The sequence below is a fragment of the Melanotaenia boesemani genome, chromosome 2, assembly GCF_017639745.1.
Source record: "Melanotaenia boesemani isolate fMelBoe1 chromosome 2, fMelBoe1.pri, whole genome shotgun sequence".
Classification (NCBI taxonomy): Eukaryota; Metazoa; Chordata; class Actinopteri; order Atheriniformes; family Melanotaeniidae; genus Melanotaenia; species Melanotaenia boesemani.
Genome location: NC_055683.1, coordinates 5,760,873 through 5,782,503, shown reverse-complemented (window position 1 = coordinate 5,782,503; position 21,631 = coordinate 5,760,873). Strand labels below are relative to the sequence as shown.

The 21,631-nt window shown below is 41.3% G+C and overlaps 1 protein-coding gene across 4 annotated transcripts; it reads left to right on the top strand.

Moving 5' to 3' along the window:
• Positions 1 to 1,025: 1,025 nt before the first annotated feature.
• rnf216 (ring finger protein 216) lies at positions 1,026 to 18,762 on the top strand. 4 transcript variants are annotated; one of them, XM_042007494.1, is made up of 17 exons: positions 1,026 to 1,101; positions 2,020 to 2,153; positions 4,556 to 4,689; positions 4,863 to 6,197; positions 6,293 to 6,369; positions 6,534 to 6,642; positions 7,850 to 8,011; positions 8,151 to 8,262; positions 8,538 to 8,671; positions 9,346 to 9,396; positions 10,870 to 11,007; positions 11,255 to 11,403; positions 11,527 to 11,605; positions 15,854 to 15,951; positions 16,682 to 16,904; positions 17,709 to 17,778; positions 18,032 to 18,762. In XM_042007494.1, the coding sequence occupies exons 2-17, from the start codon at positions 2,045 to 2,047 to the stop codon at positions 18,400 to 18,402; spliced, it is 3,351 nt and encodes a 1,116-aa protein (XP_041863428.1). In that variant the 5' UTR covers positions 1,026 to 1,101; positions 2,020 to 2,044; the 3' UTR covers positions 18,403 to 18,762. The 4 variants fall into 4 exon arrangements, with proteins under 4 accessions (XP_041863428.1, XP_041863412.1, XP_041863420.1 ...); XM_042007478.1 differs by having other exon boundaries at positions 1,079 to 1,167; XM_042007486.1 differs by having other exon boundaries at positions 1,084 to 1,162.
• The last annotated feature ends 2,869 nt before the right edge of the window (positions 18,763 to 21,631 follow it).

Here is a 21,631-nt window from a genome sequence, read left to right as displayed (position 1 = left end):
GATGCAAAAGTATTGTAACTTACAATGTAATGAACATTTATGAAAAAATACAATGTAAATAAGATTATATCTAAAGAGATTAAATTGAAAATACAATCCCCGTGTTATGTGTGTAATTCTCTGTGAAAAAGAAAAACTTTAAAGCTGCCAAGGAAAATTTGATTAATCTTGAAGGAAATTAAATATGGTCTGCTTCCACTTAAATGCACCATATCATACTCACTTGTAAACAAAAAAGCAATAACACTAAGAGCACAGATGAATAAATACCAGTTTGTTGTCGCCCAGGTATTTGCAGGAGTTTCCACGTCCTTTGCCTTCATGGCCATGGGCTGTGTAGTCAAGGGAGGTGAATATGTTTAGCTGTCTTAGTGACACCATGCTATAAAATTCTTCACCAAGCTCTGATATTCTCCCTCCTTACATTTCCTGATACACACCTCTATTGCGATATGAGAGAATTTCTGCATGTAGCATGTATCTGAGTTATATTAGAAGTCGGTGGTGTGGAGGGGTATTACTATGGAGGACACCGCTTCCCCACCTAACAAACAGGTCTATCAAGGTGAGATTACATCCAAAGTGGTCATCTTCTCTTGGAGTAAGTGGAAGGCACTCAAAATACAAAGGCCAATAGATTATTATCAGTATTTCTGGACAAAGCAGGAAAATTAGTCATTTGTATGAAACATAATTTACTGTGAAAGCATTTATTGAAAAACACTGTAGGCATAACTTATTGTAAAACATAATGTCTGTTCACTAATTACCCTGTTATAGCTTTATGCAATAGTGTGTGTTTGCAAGATTATCTTAATTAATCTTACCTTAATAATTAAAAAAATAATTATAACAAAAAACAATTGAACATACCTTTAAATTGATACTTCTCTATTTGGTGCATTTATTTATTTATTTATTTATTTATTTATTTATTTATTTATTTATTTGTCTTTTTCTACATGCATTATAGCTGTCTGTTGCTTGTATTCGTTGTCTCAAAGACTACATTTCCCAGAAGCCAACAGTTGTACGTAGCGAAAGGCATTTTGCGTGACGACGCTGCTGTTCTTGTTTTGGCAGTTTGTCTTCGTTTCCACGGTTAGTCTATCAAGGAGGCGGACTAGCAGGAATTATACTGATTATCCACGACGAAGCTGCAGTATAGTACGTTTTTATTTTGACATGTTCTTGCTAGAGTTTACACTGTATGTTGAGGGGTTTCAAACTCTTATGTTTACAATCTTGACAGAAGTCAGCTAACTAGTTATCCAGCTAGCCACCTAGCTAGTCAAGCTAATGAACGTTAGCCTAGCTCAGTTTAGGGCTTTGCTGTGTGTGTGGGAGCGGAAATGATAAATATTTGCTCTGACATGCTCGTTTTTAAACTTTACTCTTTTAATTTTGTGCTTAACCTAATGCCAGTGTCACGAATACGACACAAGCTGTTGTAGCTGGAGTAGCAACATTGTCTTTCTCGCAGTATTATCGCGTATTGTTTAATAACATGTGAGATTCAAATTGATATATACCTTTGATCAGATTTAGAAAGAGTACAACAGCTAGCTTACACACAGATTGTTGTTAAATATTTTTATAAGAAGTATAATTTGAGGCGGGCAACTTAACCCCTCTTCTCTTTTGTATGTTTGTTTCTTAAGCTTCCTTTTACTAACATAGGAGTTGAGCTTAATAATCGTCTCCATCTCCTGTTATCTCTATTAGTCATGGGTGATTGGGTTATTTCTGGTCATAGGTTGGAATCTTGCCACTTTCGTTTTCCGTAAATGTAATAACAAAAAGTGATGAGCATAGAAATGAAACCATTTGTTGAAATTTCGGGGAATACCGGTACTGATATTTAGTTAGTCTATACCTAAATGACACATGGGTGATACGTAATATGTCCTTATTTGGGCAAAACGACAGTCACACACAAACAAACCTAAATTTACTTAAATGTGAATACTGGGTTCCTCAGATGTGATGGTAATGCAAATGTGTGTATTCCTGGAATAGATGCAACCAGCCTGGCAGTGATTCTATGCGTGGGCTGATTCAGGGAGCTGGGAAGTGTAGTTTCACAATGGCAGATGGAGGTAATGACGATGATGTCATACACCTGGCAAGCTTCAACGTCCACCGCAGTCAAGGTAAGACACAACGTCATATACTCACATGTTTATAGGCACCACACACAGCAATATTTACTAGATTTATCACTGTCCATCTTTTTTGTGTGTGATCAGCCTATACAGCCTCAGCTCACTTAATTAACAAACATGAATTTAATACCAGACTTGAATCCTTGAATTGTTCGTTCACGTAGCATCTCTATTTGAGATGTTCTGATTTCAGTTTACAGTGGTCCCTCGTTTATTGCGGAGGTTACGTTCTGAAAACACCCCGCAATAAATGAAATCCACGTAATGACGACCTTATTAATTTTTCACAATTCAAATGTGTGCCTATTTATCCCTCCTCAGAATGTTTATAGACCTTTCCCAAACTGTAATGAACATTTTCAACATTCTCACACACTTCATACACTTTCAAAAACCTACATATATTTAACAACGTGAATTTCTTAATACTTACTCACCCTGTAAAATATATCACACCTTCTCTGCTGACGCTGCGTCCCCACCTTCATCTGTAACGTCGTTTTTCACAGAAGGCCCGGGTGTTGCTGTCTTTTTCAGAGTGAAGAACATAGTTATGGGAAGTTGCTGGCGCTCCTTTTTTTCTGGGCGATAGTATTCTTATACACCGACATGCCACTTTCAATGACATTGGAGAACTGTAATGAGAGGTCCCACTCTTCTTCATCTTCATTTTCATAGCGATCAGGAATCGATATGAAACACAGTTAAAGAACACAGGACACGAAGTAGACTGACTCTGGACAGAGTCCTTTGGCCAATCAAGAAACAAAGCACAGTGGACGATTCCGACAGTAAAATTTGGACATAGAACGGTTTAAGTAGGCTTTACATATACTTAAATATGCAATGCTGCATATTGCGACAGACCACTGATATGATAATCCCTATTTCGCACTTTTCCAGAATTTGAGTCAGCCATTTCAGATTTTTTCCAATTCCAGTTCTCTTTCTAAGAGCTGTCACTGACAGCACACTAATTCCTACAAATATAATCAACTTTATCCTCAAAACCCTCAATTTAAAATAAATTTCAGCAGTATCCACTGTAACATGTGGATACTCACAAAAAAAAAAGATACCGTTAGTTTCAGAGGTCAAGGGCAAAAAGTAAACATTTGTAGGAATTTAAACATAATAATTAAAATATGGCTGAACTACAGGTATTTGTAGAGTGTATACATCATGTCTTTGATAATACTCTGCCATCAAAGGTGCTAGATAAATAATGATCATTTGTTCATTTCTGGAGCATAGAGCATGTGGAGATATGCATTTGCTGCCACCAAATGTTCCTGACAAAACTGGTCTAATGAGGACCTCTATTCTCTGCAGGCAAAACATTTCTTTGTATGTTTTTTTAATGCCAATATTTTGCCAGAGTTTTCAAAGCGCTCACAGAATTAATTGTCTAACTGAGCACAAACATACACAAACTGGAGAACATGTAACATGTAAGGTTGAGACTGGCTCAGTCAGGCACATTTCTCTACCATCTCTCTTTTCTCAAAATGAGTGATTGTAACTGTTCGCTGTGTGAGTTGCAACTTTATATTACTATTATTTTATTAAGTCATTATAAGACTTTTAAAGTAGAAAACTAAATTGAGTTTCCAGTTTAAATGGCAACTGGCGTTAATGAAAAACGGAGCAGTATAAATGCCTCCACTTCCACGTGGTCGTAATATGCTGCCAGTGATAGTAGTACCTTCTGTTTCTTTTAGCTGTCTCTCATAGGATTTCCAACACCTTACTGATTTTTTTTTTTAAATTCCAGTTAGTTTAGAAGTTTCAGCAAGATGCTTCCATACCAAAGACTTGCTATGCTAACGCAACTGTGTGGCCGTCGTTGTGCCCATGATGCCAACATTTGAATGACCGTGCAGTCTAATAAAATCTAAATACTTTGTCTTGTTAGATCTTTGATAAACTCTCTGAGATCTTTGATCTCAAGGGGAGAAAAACAACTGACTTAAAGACTAAAAGTTTTTTGCTCTGGTCACTTAAACTCAGGACTATGCAATTCACTATATGTTTGTACATCTGTCGGTGTATTTATATTTATTTATGACCTATTTATGTGCTTAATAAGAGATAAAAATCTAAATCTTACCAGGTATGTTATTTAAAGCTATATATGAAAAAATCTGTTGTTATTTTATGTTTTATTTGAATGACCTGTCGCATGCAAACAAACAGCTCTTACAAACTGACTAAAGGAATCTGTTTTGTTTTTGTTTTTACACATTTTTGTTAACACTTGTATAAATGTTGCTTTTTGTCTCTTTCCCACACTTGAATTTTAAATTAATGTCTTAAAAATAAATCTTTATTTACAGTGCTCTCCATCTCTGTGCTGTAAAATCCAACTGCATGTGACTGTGTCTGTGCAGGCTCTTGTGCTCGTCAGAGGGAGCTTATCACTATTTCTGATGACTCGGATGATGAGCCTGTGACTCTGGTACCTGGCAGTCCTGTTTTAGTTCCAGACGATGCAGACGACGATGATGACGTCAGCATACTGGAGGTGACTGATAAAAACATTCTTACACATTTATTTAGCTTTTAAGTCTTCTGGTAAAGTTGATATCATTAACTCTGTAAACATGTGGGCTAGTTCTGTTTTTCCAGTATTAAAAAAAGCAGTCATGTTAAAAGTGTTGTATTTTTTTTCTTCTGCTTCCTGATGTTGCCCTACAGCCACCAACTCCTGCACGCAAGCCTTTGATTCGCCAAGCAGCCATATGGAGCGGGGCCTCGAATAGCCGAATTAAAGTTGATCAAAGTAGCACAAACCCTGCTGTTTCCACAGGGGACCCCGGCTCAGCTCCCTCTACCTCCAGAGATGCCAAGGTCAACCGACCAGCCATACATACACAGACTTCAGCTCGGTCTGGCTTATCTGGACACACACTGCCACAACCTGGTCCATCCACACAAACAAAGTCTCAACCAAAGCACCAAAAATACTCACAGCATCAGGACGGTACATCAGCATTAACAAATGTGGAGCTCCATGCAGTTCCGTCTGCCTACATCCCATCTACCTCCACAAATGCCAAGGCTAGCGCCACCTCATCCAAAACACCTTTGCTTTTTCAGCCCCGGCCAAGTACATCTGGACTGTCACAGCCACCTGTTGGCTCTTCAGCACATTTACCTGTTGAGCGCCAGGCGAGTGCCTCAGTCAGTGTTGCACAATATACTTGTGTAGCCACAGTGACTGCATCAAGTTCTTCTGCAAACATTGATCAAAAGGCTAGTACGAGTAGCTCACTAGATGGTACTCAGGCCAGTACGTCATCTGCACATCTTCAGTCTCACAAACAGACGCAGCCTCAGCCTGGAACATCTGCACAGGTCCAGTCCACATATCTGCAGCAGCCTGGCCTCATCCAGGTGAAAACTGTAAAGCTGCTTGTTCTTCCACAACAGCCAAGCATCCAGGCTTCTTCTTTAGTAACGCAGTCCCAGCTGCAGCGTAGGCCCCAAAACCTACTGCAGCCTGTGTCTCACAATCGAATGCAGGGCAATCTCATTCAGATCGAGCCACAACCCCTGGCTCAGGCCCCTGCCCAGCCTGCAGTCCGGCCCGCTCAAACCCCTCAGGTTATACCAGTGGTCCCCCCTGCAGTTCTAATAGCTGCAGCCCCAGAGAGACTAGGTCCTCCAGAGGCGGGTCACCGGATCGTCTTGGGAAGCCAGTTGCCTGGAGCGGCAGCTCCCAATCCTCAGCCGCAGGCTGGAACCTCTAATGCAGCTCCACCAGCTCGCAGTCTCAATATCAGGGTGCTTAATGTGAATTCTAACCCCCCCGATCCTCCAGCTGCCACAGCGTCAGTACCCCACAACAGGGAACAGGCTGGTCTCATTCTAGCCCCAAACCCTCAACAAGAAAATCCAGCCCCTGTTCTGGTTGCAGTCCCTGCTGCAGCTGAGGATATTCCGCAAATAGAGGATGCAAGACCTGGACCCTCTGCAGCACAAGAGAGACCAGAGCAGCAGCCTTTTGTTAGAACCCTTATCAACGGTGTAGTGAGTATCACATAAACTTTAATTCTCACCAAATGAATTAACTTTATGGTTTATCTCTGTTCTCTCACCTCATTCCTTTTGTGCATCCTCTACAGTTGGATCTATTCCCAGACATCCAAGACACCTATGTAGCAGAACTGGTCTTAAAGAATAATGTGAAAGACTTGAATGTGTAAGAAGCCCTACAAGAAACACTTTCCAGTGTATTGTTTAGTGCTCAGATAAGTCATCAAAGAAAGGTTGAGCCTACCTGTCTCTAATTTCTGACATGCAGTTTGAGTGCAATTTAAGTCAGGCTTGTTTCCATACAACTCACTGTGCTCCTCCCCCCTCCAGTATCTGTAACCTGCTGTTGGAAAATCCAGAGTATCCAAGGAGGGAGACAGCAGCAACCACAGCGGCTCCTACCAGCATCCTGCTGGAGCCTGGAGACACCCAGGCAGAGGTGTGTGGCTGCATCTGTTAGACCTGAAAAAGTACAAATATTTTACAGCTGTGCCAAAATGACTGCAATGATTCTCACATTATTTAACCAAATTATTTATTTAAGAATAACACAGGGCTAATACATCTGATATAGAAACATTTACATACGCTAGGATCACATACATATGTATATATCCCATTTTATAAAGCAAAAATAGTTTTCAGTGGTTTAGTTTGCATTGCAGGAAGGCCAGTTTAGCAGCTGTACTAGATGCAGAATGTGTTTTGGCATTGTCTTGCTAAGAAAAGCAAGACCTTCCCTGAAAAACACTCCCACTGCAGTGAAACATGCTGCTCTAAAACCTGCATACATCATGCTTTTGCAGATTTGCAAACCAAAAGGATGCATGAACTGCTTTTCAGTTCACAGTAGTTTATTTAGATGAGCTCAGGTCCAGAGATTGCTGTTGCTTCTGGATCTTGCTCAGTTTTTTTCTCTGCATTTTAGGGTTTTAACTTCAACTTGTGGATGAAATGATGAGTTGTGTACACTGCCATTTTTCAGAAGTCTTCCTGATATCATGCAACAGTTTCCCTTGTACAACCCTGCCCAAAGGTCACAGACTTATTTTCTGACTCTTTTATAATGAGACTCTTTTAATGACGCCAGAGGTCACACACTTCCACAACTTGAATTATCTTTCCAGTTGTGAAATGTCCTCACCTTTTTTCATCAGTATACAACCTTTCAAGTCTTGTCTCCTTCTGTCTCATCTCTTTTTAAAATTGTGTATCTGTCGTTGTATTATTTTTAATTGGACATAGAGATCAAATTCTTTGTGAGGTATTAGTTTAACATTTAGTAATCAACATTTTAGCATAGTGTAAAAAATAGTGTTAGAATTAGACTTTAGTCTTATGAAGCTAGAATGCTCCTACCAGAGCAACAAGCAGTTATGTAAGCAGTGTGTGAGCAAATTGATAATGGCGAGATTGTTCCTCATTACATAAGTACAGGCTCAGTCAGGCTTAACAAATCATATTTTTTAGAATAGAACTATTTTTGGTATCACTCACCAGATTATGGCTTTTAAACAATGTTTTGATTAAGAAGCTTTAATTGCGAGCAGAAAACAACTATATTATGTAAGTGTTTTTAATGTTAGAGTTCTATACTTGTTCATAGATCAGATATGAAAGTACAAGAACTGCATCTGTGCTTCCAGGTGACTGAGGACTTGTTTGACTATGCCAAGCTGAGCACCATGGGAGCAGACGTTATCATGCAGGCTGCTGACTTGCTCATGGCAGATTTCAGGATGCTCAGCTGCCAAGACATCAAATGGGCCCTAAATGCCCTGAAGGGACACTATGCAATCACACGCAAGGTACCTGTGCTCCCGTAATGCACCATGCATCTTAGATATATATTTTTAATTCCTCCCTTTCCTCTACTTTACTATTCCACACTAGATCTGAACATCAAACTCCTTCACTTTCCTCTTCTGTTTTTTAAACTTCTCACAGGCCTTATGTGAAGCTCTGAAAAAGTGGCAGGAATCAGGTGATCCATCAGGAAAGAGACGTCGGAGCAGGACCTCCTCGGAGCGCTGCTACGTTGATTTTCATTTTGAGCACGGTGGGAAAACTTCCTCACTTTTTTTTTTTTTTTTTTTTTTTTTGCTTGCAGTGCATCTCATAATTTCTGCAATCACCTACATTTACATTATTGTTCTACTTGCCTTAATTTATAATTTCAATTTTCAAAAGCCATTTTTTACACTGGATACAGCTCATTAGATTTTAAGGAAAGTGCTGCAGGAGCATCATTGGAAAATATTTTGATACCTTTTTGTTTTTAAAAGATCTTTGAGGTGGTTTCTGTTGTTGCTGAACACCTTCCTTTTCGACCAGGTTCAGTGAAGTTGGACAGAAGGATGTTTTTCTTGGAGAATGATCGTCGCTACTGCAGGACATACAACAGTCTGGAAACTTCAGTGCAGAAGGAGCTATCCTTCTATCAGCAGAAGGCCAAGGAATGGGCAGAGGTACACACCCAGCTTCTTTTATTTATCATATGGTGCTATTTGTCAGTAAGCTACAGCAGCAGCTACATATCAGTAAATATAGAGTAGGAGGGTTTCTATTGTTTTTTTCTCAAAACCATTAACTGGATTGCTAAATAGATTATTTTTTATTAGGTATTTATTGCTGATGTGAATGCCTTTTGCATGTCAATGTCATTTTTGTTTATATAAATGTAGCACATTTACTACAACCCGGCAACTGCCCAAAGTGCTGCACGCCGAGTTAGTAGAACAATAAAAACTAGCACAATAAAACGATACATGACAGAAACATGATAAAACATAAAAACAAAGTTGAAATAAGTGTCAAGCTCAACTGTGTTTAAAAGCCAGTGCGAAGAAACGAGTCGTACGTAGGGACTTTAAACCAGAAAGTGTTTGAGCAGCTCTAATATAGGACCAGCCACCCAAAATGCTCCGTCATCCCTGGACTTCAGTCTGGATTTTAGAACCTCGAGGAGGAGCTGGGTAGAATACCTCTGAGCTCTGACTGGAACATGCCGATGTAGAAATAAAAAGTACATTTCTGCTCAGTTTGATAGCATCTATAACATTTAATAACATTAATTCAACATTTTTAAATTAGCATCTAGATGTTGTTTATAGATTTATTGGACTCTCCTCTTTCTCTCCAGCATGAAGACTTCCTGTTGGCTCTGCAGGTGAATGAAGATGAATATAAGGAGGTAGGAACCACAAATACTTGAACCAGACTGACGCATCATCCAGGGAGTTACATGTGGTCTTCACACTGAGAAAAACTATGTTCTGCTTCATTTGACTAAACATTCTAGTTACTTTGATGTTGTCATTCAACTGTGTGTTTATACTTGTGGATTGTGTTACTGCTGAATACATGTCCAAGATCAGTGACATGCATCCTACAAACCCCTGTTTCCTGGGGGCTGCCCAGAGTGGGGAAGAGTTTGGTCTTCTGACTTGTGGTCCGGGGACCTGCGTGGTACTGTACCACAGCTCTCTGGACTGGCCCTGCTCTCCTTTGTGTCAGACCGGTCCTTCTAGTGGTGGATAAATTTGTTGAAATAGTGGTGGGTGGCCCTTGGGTTCATGGATCCCTGGGTTTTGTCCCTTGCTCATACATGGGGGGGGTTGTCTATCGGCGATGGTGGACTGCTGCCCCGGGTTCCCTGGGGCCCGCGCTCCCTGGCAAGAGAAGGGGCTCTGGCTGCGCCTTTCCTCTGCCTCCTTTTGTTGGGACACATTACCCCCCCCCCCCCCCCCTGTGGTGGGCTGTCTTGGTTCTGTTCTCTGTGGTGGCTGCTGGTTGCCCGGGGCTTGGGGTGCTCTCGGTCTGCCTCTGATCCTTGGAGGGGGCGTGGTTGCATTTGCATGATCAATCAACATAACTCACCCCTCATGTTTAGTACACACCCCTACATACACACTAACACCCCTACACACAGTCACATACACACATGCAGACACACACACATATACTAGTTGCTGTTGTGTTTGTTGCTGCAAACTATTTCAGTGAGAGCAAAGAATTAGATTTAAGATTCAAAGGGAGCCCCATATCCAAAGGCTCTTCTTGACAAAGTTAATTTGTTTAGAACAGTAAAGCAGCCAGACCATCATTCTGCTGTCATGATGCAGGACAGGTTAAAAAAAAGAAAGAAAAATGGCCCCAAGCAAAAGTTTAGGTACCTTACATGGTCTGTAATTGGAAACATACACTCCTAATTCTGTAAGATTCTCAAGTCGTCTAGCATATATACTTACACACAAGTCTATCCACAGATAAGTAGTGATATTTAGGTTGGGGGACTGTGAGGGCCTTGACAAAACCTCCACCTTGTGCCTCTTGAGATAGTCTCTGGATTTTTTTTGGCACTTCAAAATCTTTAAGACTTAATATTGAGCCCATAAATTTGGACCTTTTTGTTTTTGTTCCAAACAGTTTTGTGTTCATTGCAGTGAAATGATTAAACTTGTGGCACGTTTGCAAACTAATGAGCATTTTGTAGCAAGAATTTCCATAAATTTGTTGAGCAGTAGAACAGTCCACCGAGGCCTCTCTGTCAAATCTTCCTGAAAGTGTTCTCCAGTCTTCCACATCAAACTTTTTTTCCTTTATTTCCTGTGCAGTCAACCAGCTGACTTTCACAATGTTTGTCTGTGCCTGATTCTTTGCCCAGGGAGGTCAGCTGATTGAATGTGGCTGTTGCTACGGGGAGTTTGCATTTGAGAAGATGACCCAGTGTTCAGATGGTCACCTGTTCTGTAAAGAGTGTCTGGTCAAGTACGCTCAGGAGGCAGTGTTTGGCTCCGGGAAGGTACGCGCACACACCCACTGTTTTTCCTCCCATTTGAATCACACTTAACTACTGATGTTGCCTGGCAACTATGAATGACTGTTACATACAAAAGAAATAATCTGTTTGTTTTTTTTAGCAGATGCAGTCAGAAAAAACGCAAAAGCTTTGTTTAAAATTCTGACCTCAGCTGAAACAGGCTGAACTTAATTAAGAAACATAACCTCTTGATTAAGAATAACTGTTTTTTTTTTTTTTTTCTCTGCAGTCGGAGTTGAGCTGCATGGAGGAGGGCTGCCCGTGCTCCTACCCCATGTGTGAGCTGGAGAAGGTCCTACCAGAGAATATACTGTGTAAATATAACGAGAGGCAGGCGGAGGAGGCGGTCGCAGCCACCTGTGCTGATGAGTTAGTGAGGTGAGTGTTTGTGTGTTGATGTCACAACTCTTGATTGTTTAATGTTTCCTATGGGTCATAAACATGTGCAGCTGGATCAAATACTTATTTGTTCTTATCTCTGATCCTCTCTGACCTTCGCAGGTGCCCATTTTGCAACTTTCCAGCCTTGTTGGACAAAAACATGTCTTTGTTTAGCTGTCCCAACCCTCGCTGCCGCAAGGTCAGTTCTCCTCTGTTTATTTTAGGTTTCTATGTTTTCTTCTAGCTTTCCTCAACAGGTTGTATTCATAGAAGATGATGTTCTCAGCTAAATCTCGAACAAAAGATAAATTAGGTCTAAATTTGAATTCATAAGTCGTGGTCATGCATAATTCAGCGTATCATGACAGAAGAGCATTTCTGCCCCGTATAAATCATCGTGTCTCCTGGACACAAGTTAGACATGAGTGATAGATGGGAGATTGGTGAGCAGTTATTTGGAGATGATGAACCGTTTCATCTGGCGAGGTTATGACCTCTGTCCTCCTCACTGTTTATCTCTGGGTCTCCTCCCTCCAACTCAGGAATGCTGCAGGGAAGGGAGGTGTTACTTTTTACCCACCAGAAGCTGTCACACCAAGTCCACTCAGAAAACTCTTGTTGTTTGGCAGAAATGATCCTAACACCCACACACAAACCTGAAGTCTATTCTCAGTCTTCACCACATCAACAAATCCCCAGTGTTTTTCTCCAGATCTGTCCTTGAATTTCTGCTCACCATCACTTCCCAATTCAACACAAACAAGCTTACACTTCTATCTCTTCATGCTAAAATCTCCCCGTACTCACACTCAGACGTCAACGATAAGATCCACAAATCAAATTCAAACTCTCCCATATAAAAAAAAAAATCATAGATGATCAAAATTCAGAATGGCAGCTTCCCTCTCTGGGCCTTTAGCTAATTTAAGATGGACTGATGAAAAGTGGAAATATGTTCTGTGGTCTGTGGAGCATGAAGTTCACTTTTGAAGTCATGGATGCTAAAGTGGAGAGGGACCATCCAGTTCATCAGCAAACATCAGAAAATCTCATCAGGTTTATGTTAAATTAGTAACTTTCACATGTAACTGCATCACTGAAGCTTAATAATATACACGGATGTTGGATGTTCCATCACCAAGGCTTAAGAGACGGGGAACATGTGACTTACACATCGTGAAAGATGAATATTTACAGTAGAATTCTCCTTTATGCACCTCTCCACACACCAGCAATTGGATTTCAACACACACTGTTTCGAATGCTCACCGTGGCTGATTCATCAAGGAAACACAAGCAGACATAACTGAAGAAAAAGAGGAAAAGAAAAAGATAAAGGGACAGAACAAGAGATGAGCCAAGAGTCAGAGACTGACTTTTACTGGCTGGAAAGAGTCAGTAGAGGTAGGCTGCAAGATGGATGTCGAATTAGCCATCGTTAGGAGGTGCCGTGCTGAGAAAATCTGCTTAAGTTAAGATTGCTTCTTTAAAGTGAGGAAGTCATCATGGGGTCTAGTATCCAGAAATTAGTTCTAAGTATGTAAATATCTTTCTGAGATACCTAAAAGATACATAAATATTTTTGAGAAAGGGGCTTGTATTTATTTGTTAAACTCACTAAAACAGCACGTGACAAATGTATGAGTCGCTGGTATTAAGCTCCTCACCACCGTAGAGCTGCAGCTCTGGTACCGTAGGTTGTTTTCTATGCTGGAACTTTCTGAGGGAATTTTTTAAACTGAAAGTATGGCAGTCAGAAATCAGTGTGTTCCCATGTTTGTCCTATTCCTGAGACATTTTGACTGTGTGGATCTAGTGGACTAAAATATATGTGATGGTCCCTGTTTGAATAGAAGTTAAGTTCAGACTGAAATACAGTTCTTACAGAAGCAACTCTCAGTATAAACCTGTAGGTGGAGCCAGAGGCTCACATTAGCCATCCTGCAGTCTTCGTAGAGCTGCAGTTTAACATGCTCACACACACCCCTAGAAACCTTTAGGTCTGATCCATTTATTTAAAGTCATTCATCTGTACACCATCATGTGGTATAAACTCAGTATAACATCTATAAAGATTTATATACAATCAAAAACCAGTGTTTTTGAGGTGGAGTGCTGGAGAGGAAACAGTGTTTGTACTTTAATTTATCTCGCTTATATTTGTTGAATGCTGAGTCAGCATTCACACAGTTCATTAACCTGCTCTTATTTCATGATTTTTAATGACATACACACTCTTATTGACCACAAACCTTTATCTGTATCACACTGTGAGCTTCCTTTTATTCCAATATTTCACTTTTGGCCTTCTGCAACGACTCATTAAAAGTTGAACATTTTTATTGTAAAACACACCAGTTTGAATCTGATTAGTTTGAACTCTAGAAACACTTGTGCTAACCCTTCAGCATCATGTCTTCAGCTATTGTAAACAAGACTTCTATAGTGTAGCAGATTGCATTCATTCAACAATCAGCATTCACACACCGCTTCCACTGAAACAGCCTTTCTAGTTTATTTTATTTTATTCCACTTTTTTTTCCTCTTTCTTTTTTCCATGAGGGAGTTGTTGCAGTTGCTCCGCAGCCCGCTCAATCCACCAGCAGGGAGGAGCATTATTATATAACTAACACAGTTCATAAGCCCACCCGCCTTCCCTCATGCAGCCACCTCATTGGCTGGATACCCCATCCACTCCTTTCATACTGGTGTCTTACTGGTTGGACAGGCTTCCTCCTCCATTTCAAATGTGGTTCAAATCAAGTTTGACCCAGATTCTCTTCCCTCTTCCTCCCGGCTTTGTCTGACCTATAGGCTACACTCCCTCTTACACACAATTACATCAATATGCATTCACATCAGTGGATGTTAATGTGTTCCATGTGTGGTTAGGAGGGCGTTTGGATGGGTTTGTCTCTGGCCTGTAATTGGTTTCTGAACTTTGAAAGCAAAGGAGTTTTTATGTAGGAACCACTGTCAGAACATCTGCAGATTTTACATGGATTCTCTAGTACAAGCATCTTATATAACACAACATCAGATGGTGTGTTTTCATGTTAGACCCATATCTCCTCTCTTGATCTCTTCCCTGTCATGTGAACTGAGCTTGAATTGCAAGAAAAGCCACCACCCCGCAAAAAATCGGAAGCTCTGCAAGTAGCCTGCGCTGCCTTATAAGGGCTGCTGCAGGAGGCGTCACCAGAGAAAACAAGTTGCAGTCAAACTTATGAAAGTCCTTTTTCTTCATAAAGTTGGTCTTGGTATCTCTGCCAGCTTTGTCAAAACTTGAGCTGTCCTCAGCTTTATTTAAATGAATCATCTGAGGCGGGGGAAGACACGCCCCACTGAAGATCTGACTCTGACGTCAACCGCTGTATTTTTAGCTTCGCTATAAGAGCTAAGGTGTTTTCCTGCTTTTCAACATCTTTGTCAAACAGGTCACAGACTCTCACACATGCTCTCATGCGCTCTTCCTGGTTCTTTTACCACTAGGGGGCGATCTATCACTATTCTCTCTGTCTTTGTCTGATCTTACCCCCCCCCCCCCCCAAATTTTGTGCACACTGGATCTTCTCTTTCTGTTAAAACTCTCCTTATGAATCCCTAAACTACAAATTAGCATATTTACTTTTGCTCTCATCTCTTTAATTTAATTTGAACCATTTGGATCCCTCTCATCTTTGAGGGAGTGCCCACCGTCTGAGCTGCTCCAAATGCCAACAAAAACTGGCTTCTCCAGCCTACTCCTACACCCTCTGGCTGACCTTGCACACACACACAGCTGTCTCAGACCATTGTGAGAGGAGCTCTATGGAAGCAGAGCTGTATAAACAATAGTACACACACACACACACACACACACACACACAAACAGTGGTCTAAGTATGCGTAAGGAGGTCTCAGGATGTAGAGGGTGAGATTGGCTTTCCATGGACAGGAGGTTGCTCTGCAGATATGCATCACACTCTGCTCCATCAGCTGTCATACGCCACACTCTTTAATATTAGATGAGCAATTCAAAAATTTATGGTGACACCACTTAGCTAAAGGTTAGGAGGTGGGGGGCAGCTAATGTGAGTGTGCGCCATGATGCCGTCTGCCCCGGATGTCCTTCACATGCACATGTCTGACTAGACAAAAGGGGTCAGAGGATAGAGATGTTGTTTCTAGGCAACCAGTTTGCAGCAAAAGGCCCCACCTAGCCATGTCTGTGTATCCCTGCAGTGGGAATAGCAGCAGCATACAGAGCAGACACTGTGGGTATGTTATTCCGGCTGCAGCATTCTGCTTATTCAGCATTTATTGGAAACGTGTCACAGTGGATAGATGGATGGGGTGTGGTAATGTTAGGTGCAGGATTTTATTTTTCTCATTTCAGCAAGCACATCCCTGTGTGATTTCTCAGAATCAACATCTCGCTCATGTCTTGTCTTTTTTATTCTTTTAGGAGAGCTGCAGAAAGTGCCACGTGCAGTGGAAGCAGCACATGGGGAAGACCTGTGAACAGGTTCTGGAGAGGGATGAGATTCGCATGAGGGTGCTCTTGTAAGTGGGTCACAGTATTCCCATGTCAGCACATCATTTAGTCTTCTCATTTAAAGGTCATATCCAGATATTTATAGAATTTGATAGTTATGTTTATTCTTACCATCCACACCTTTTCAACCATTGGTATTTTTTGGAACCACCATACGGAAAGTTTTACTTTAATAATCACATTAAGTGGACATTTTGACTTTGCACATTTGTCCCAGCATACCTCATCTCATAACCGTCTCATCAGAGAGGATGTCGGGTAAACATTTCAGTGTTTCCCGGACAACACTTAGGAAGTACAGAGGCCGGCTGCTTCCTGTGGCCCAGCAGGCCCACTGGCAGTACTTCCTGTTTTCAGATCGTCTTACTTCCTGGTGCTGAAAGAGGCAGGAAGTGGCCTGGTAGACAGATCAGTGGTCTGATGGTTTTAACAGGACAAAACTAAAAGGAATTATAAAAACATTCAAGGCACTCCAGGTGGTGGAGGTTTGCTTCCTCCGGCCACAAATAGTACAAGTAGTTCTTACTGTCACAGCCTTTTGATTTTTATCTTTAAACAATGAGTGTTTGTGGATTCCTAAATATTCCAACATAATAAACATGTTTAAACAAGCAGTGTCAGAGAAAAGGACATCTTCAGATCCATATCAACACAACTGTCATGTTAAGAAATAAGAATTATATCTTTCTTTTAGTTCCTTTTGTTAGCGTTAACCCTGTCATTTTCCACGTGCTGCAGCGAGGAGCGAATGACAGCAGCACGGGTGAGGAAGTGTGTCAAATGCGGAATGGGCCTGGTCAAATCAGAGGGCTGCAACCGGATGTCGTGTCGCTGCGGCAGCTTCATGTGCTACCTTTGTCGAGAAGCCATCAACGGCTACAACCACTTCTGTCAGCACGCCCGCTCTCCCGGCGCTCCCTGCCGACACTGTCACAAGTGTTCCCTCTGGACTGATCCCACGGTGCGCTCCAAAACTAAACTGCAACTATCTTTTTTTCTGAGAACCACATGTTTTTTCTTCTCTGTCTTTTGATGTTTTAATTGTATTATGAAGGCAATGGAGGGTATGCTATCTTAAAGATGACAATATTACAGTATTAGGACAGAATCCTTTTTGCAAAGGGGTGCAAACTACCCCCCTGGCCATTTGACCTTCACCGGCCGACTCCATCGCTGCCCGCAGTGACCTGGCTGTAGAATCACTGGCAACCAAAAGCATCAATTAGTGCCCAAGTGTTTAATGAGCTGGAGCAGCTCCAGCAGCTCTGCAGAGGCACCCGAGCTGGCAAAGAGCTTTTCATGGCAGCAAAACAAGAAGAAGGATTAATACTTGAGGGAAAGAGTAATCTGATCTCTTATCTTTATTCAACAGTTTTAATGTAAACTTGCTCTATTATAGTTCATTATGATGGTGCTTTGAAGCTCCAGAGTGTTGGCATTTAGCCGCAATAAGCTACACCTGGGGATGCTAGAAACCTGGGCTGTTCTGAGTTTTCTGCAGGTTTTTTTTTTAATGCTGGTGGATGTTATTAACTGGCAGTGATGAAGTTCAAGTCAGCCACAGTGACCAGAAAGCTTAGCCTCAGAGTCTCTCGCTTGTATGTTTAGCTGAATTAGTTTAAAAGCAGTGGTAATGCTGTTTCTGTTATTCCTGTGTACATTTGTCGTACTGCTTGTGTTTCGCTAGCCACCAGAATTTCCTCAGTAAAGCAGCATTTCCTGAGTTTTTAACAAACTTTTTGTGTGTGTGTGTGTGTCTCTGCAGCAAGATGATGAGCGGCTCATTCAGGAGATCCAGAAGGAAGGTGAAGCCGAGCTAAATAAGAAGTGCACAGGTCAGTTACAGAAATTATTTATTGCTGTGTGTTTCTGTTTCTTTTATCTCCTCTCTTTGCTTTTCACTGATGTAGAAACAGTGGATCATGATGTTACCTGGCAGGAAAATACAGCAGCGCGGTACATCGTCTTCCTCCCTGCTGCTTCCTCTCTTATTTATTCAGACCAGTTGGCAGCAGTTACACGAGTGTTTCCTGTGTTTCTTTTGAGGATGAAAAAAGTGTGACATTAACTTCATTTTTCTTCTCTCAGATAATTCAGGGAAGAGAGTGGGCCCACCCCCAGAGGCCATCACAGACTCCAAGAGGCCACGTGTGGGTCCAGCCCCAGAAAACCCACCCAATCTGAACCCTGCTGCCCCTCCACACCCCCAGGCAGTACAAGCTCCCCTGTTTGTTCCTCCACGAGCCCGCTACCCCCCAGGTCCTATACAGGGCCACTTGTACCACCAGATCATCATACCCCGGCTGCCCCCGGCGCCCTACGTGCCCCCACTTCAGCACCTGCCTCCTTTGAACAATAACAACCAGAATAACCACAATCCTCCCTTCCACCCTCATCACCCCAACATGGACCTGCCCATGCACTACGGACCCCCACCACACTACTACAGACGCTACTAACACAGTCAGGCTTCTCAGCGCTGTTAACGTTTTCCTTTTTCAATCACTCCAACTGTTTTCATGTTTGTCTCCCAACATGGCCTTTCATTCATCTGGTTTAACACTGAAACGATGGGCGTATCCGTGGAGACTCTTTGCCTTCTCCTGCTGAACAGAGGACTTGGAAAACTTAAGAAACTTCGCTTTGACATGCTCATATTTTCACTCATTAAAAAATCTTGAGACAAATAATTTCCTGTTTATACAGATATTTTTGAGTAAACTATATAAAGAAAAAAACTTGCTAGCATTCCCTTCTGTATTTTTTTGGCTAACGTGTGTGAGACCAGAGTTTTCTAATAAAGTTTTCTGTTTAAATTCTCTCAGTATTCAGCCTCATATAAGCCCATATTTGCCAGGAGACGGAGATATTTTAGCTGCCCCCTCCTTTAGTGTGTGTTACCGGCCCATGTCTCATTTCAGGAAAATGGGCTGACTCATGATAACCAAGCCCAGGGGCTGTGCACCAATCACATGACAGAAAGAGGTGCTTTCCACCAATCATGGCGTCAGTGGAGGCTTTGTAATGTTATTCAGAGTTCTTTGTTCAGCCAAGTGTGCTGCGAGTGTGACAAATCATTTAACTACACACCGTCTCCTGTTTCTGGATGCAAACTCTAAAAGCAGCACTGCAAATCTCCATTGTGCCCTGGGGGTCCTAATAGTTTAAGTCATGGATGCAATGAGACAGCCTGTTTTTTCTTCTTTTTTTTTTCATGAAAACCAAAATTAGACTTTAATCAGATTGTGCATCATTTAACCCATTCCCAGCCAAAATGTTTTGAATCATCTCTGTTGTACTTAAAACATGAGGGGCTTTCACAGATAAAAATAGTAAACAGTAAAGATCTATTCTTTACCGTTACAGTTTTACTGTCTCCTTGTGACCACTATGTTCACTCAGTATAAACCCTGCCCTTTGACTGTTTGACCCTGCACCCAAACTGCCACTTCTGATCAACAGCATGTGCCTGAGTCCAATAAAACAGTCTCTTTGTCTTCTTATAACATCCTTTTTGGATACTTTATTCCTTTTTTAGGTCCTTGAAGACACCCCTGGGCTCTCCAGACAAGCGTATGGGTCATGGATTACAGTTGGATAGAATTAAAGAGAATTATCGGCTAATGACTCATTAAACTCAAACAACAAAAGACTGGATTAATTGAAACGATTAGACCAAATAAAGGAGAATTTCAGGGATATGTGCTGTCACTCATACACACCCACTGCAATGAAGACTAAAAGATGGTCAGAGGACATAGTTGCAATGAACAGAAAAAGTCCACCACACACACAAACTAAACCTTATGCAGAAATAATTTAAATGATCTTCATCAGTAAATTTATCCAGCTGGAGTAAAAATGAGTTCAAGTTTTCCAACAACTTGCTCAACACTAGTTTACATGGACACATTTATTTGGATTAAAAGCCTGATCAGAGTAAAAATGCTGCATGTAAACACAACAAACTGAATACTGAATATACATTTTACTTTCAAAACTTCTGTATATATATTTTATTTATTACAGAATTATGATCAATTTTACTTTTTTTCCACTAAGTACCCCTTGGAGTGTCTCCAAATACCCCTAGAGTATGTGTAATCCCATTTGAGGAAAAAGTGCCAGACTATGTAAGGTTTATGGAAACCTCAATAAACCAAAGAGCTACATCTTAGACTCTTCAGGCCCCAGTTAGCATGTTAAAGTTTATGGCAGTATTAGAAAAAGACTGTACTAGTATGGCTGCAGTAGGGAGCTAGAAAACGTCCGGCACAGTGCTGGAGGGTTGATGATTGATCAATCGTGAGACCATCTGACAGCTTAAGATTTACCGAAACGGTTAAACAGGAAAATGATCCCAAACACAGCCGCAAAGCTACAGCAGGCTGGCTGAAAAATAAAAACTGATAATGAATCTGCTGGATTGTTCCAGTCTATACCATCTGCGAAAGGAAAAGTACAGCGAATCAAAAGCTTCATAAAACTGTGTTTATATAAATTTAATTTTAGGAATGCTGTGAATGGGTTTTGATTAAACAGATTTGAAGCCCTGAAAACATGAACCAGACATGACCCACGTTATCTTCTGAGACACCTGAGAAGAACAAATCCCATCTCTGCTGCAGCTTCCTGTTATTCTGTATTCATGTTCCTGTGAGAAAGCATGATCATAGTGTGTGTTTATTCACATACACACGCATGCATTTATACACAGGCAAGCTTTTGTGTCTGAGGACAAAGAAGGGTAAATGTGTGTGAGTATGCATATTAAAGCCCTGCACACCCTCCTCCTCCTCCTCCTCCTCCTCCTCAGGGACGGCTGGTGTTTGCCAGCATTTGCTCTCCAGACGCTTTAGGCTGCTCCGCCTCCCTTGGCATTGTTTATGTTTGTGATTGTTCGTGTGTATCTATAAAGAGTGTATATATTTCTAATGATAATTTGCTTTTACAGCTGTGCCCTCAGTGCAGCTGCTCACACCTGCACTCCTCTCTGTACTTCCGTTTCTAATTAGTTTTTCTTCTCCAAGATCTACTGTTCACTGAAGCCTCATCAGAAATGGTCTCCATGGAAGGGTGGTTGTCTAGAAGTCATTCTAAAGGAAGGGAAGCAGGTAGAAGAGGCTGATATATGCCAGACGTCACAAGAACTGGACTGAAAATCAGTGGCAGCAGGTCTGATGAAGCCCAAACTTCAACATTATTGAAGGAGAGTGGGATCATCTTGGCAGCAAACAGAATAAAAGGCAACAAAATCCAAATATTTTTCAATGTACTTCACAAACACCTGAAGAACTATTTTTGAAGACTACTTAAAAAAAAGACAAGAAATCTCGTCTAAGACGGCGCGACCGTGTTGAAAAATGAAGTTTGAATTGTCTAAACCCTGTTTTGGTCTTATATGCTGTAGTTCCATGGATGTTTTCATGCACCTATTTCTCCTGGCCATATATTAAGCCATTAGGAGTGACTCTAGATGGTTGCATCATAGGATGCTCCAGGCCTCTGCTGGGTCTATTTTCATCATCAGTGTTTGGACAAATAAAAAAAAGCACACACACTGTGCAAGAGGACATAACACTTCAGAGCAACTTTTCCAACACTTACATTTTTTTATCCATCAGTCAAACCAGCCAACTCCATCTTCTTTCTTCCCTCCTTCTCTCCTTTTTCAGGCATTGTCTGTAG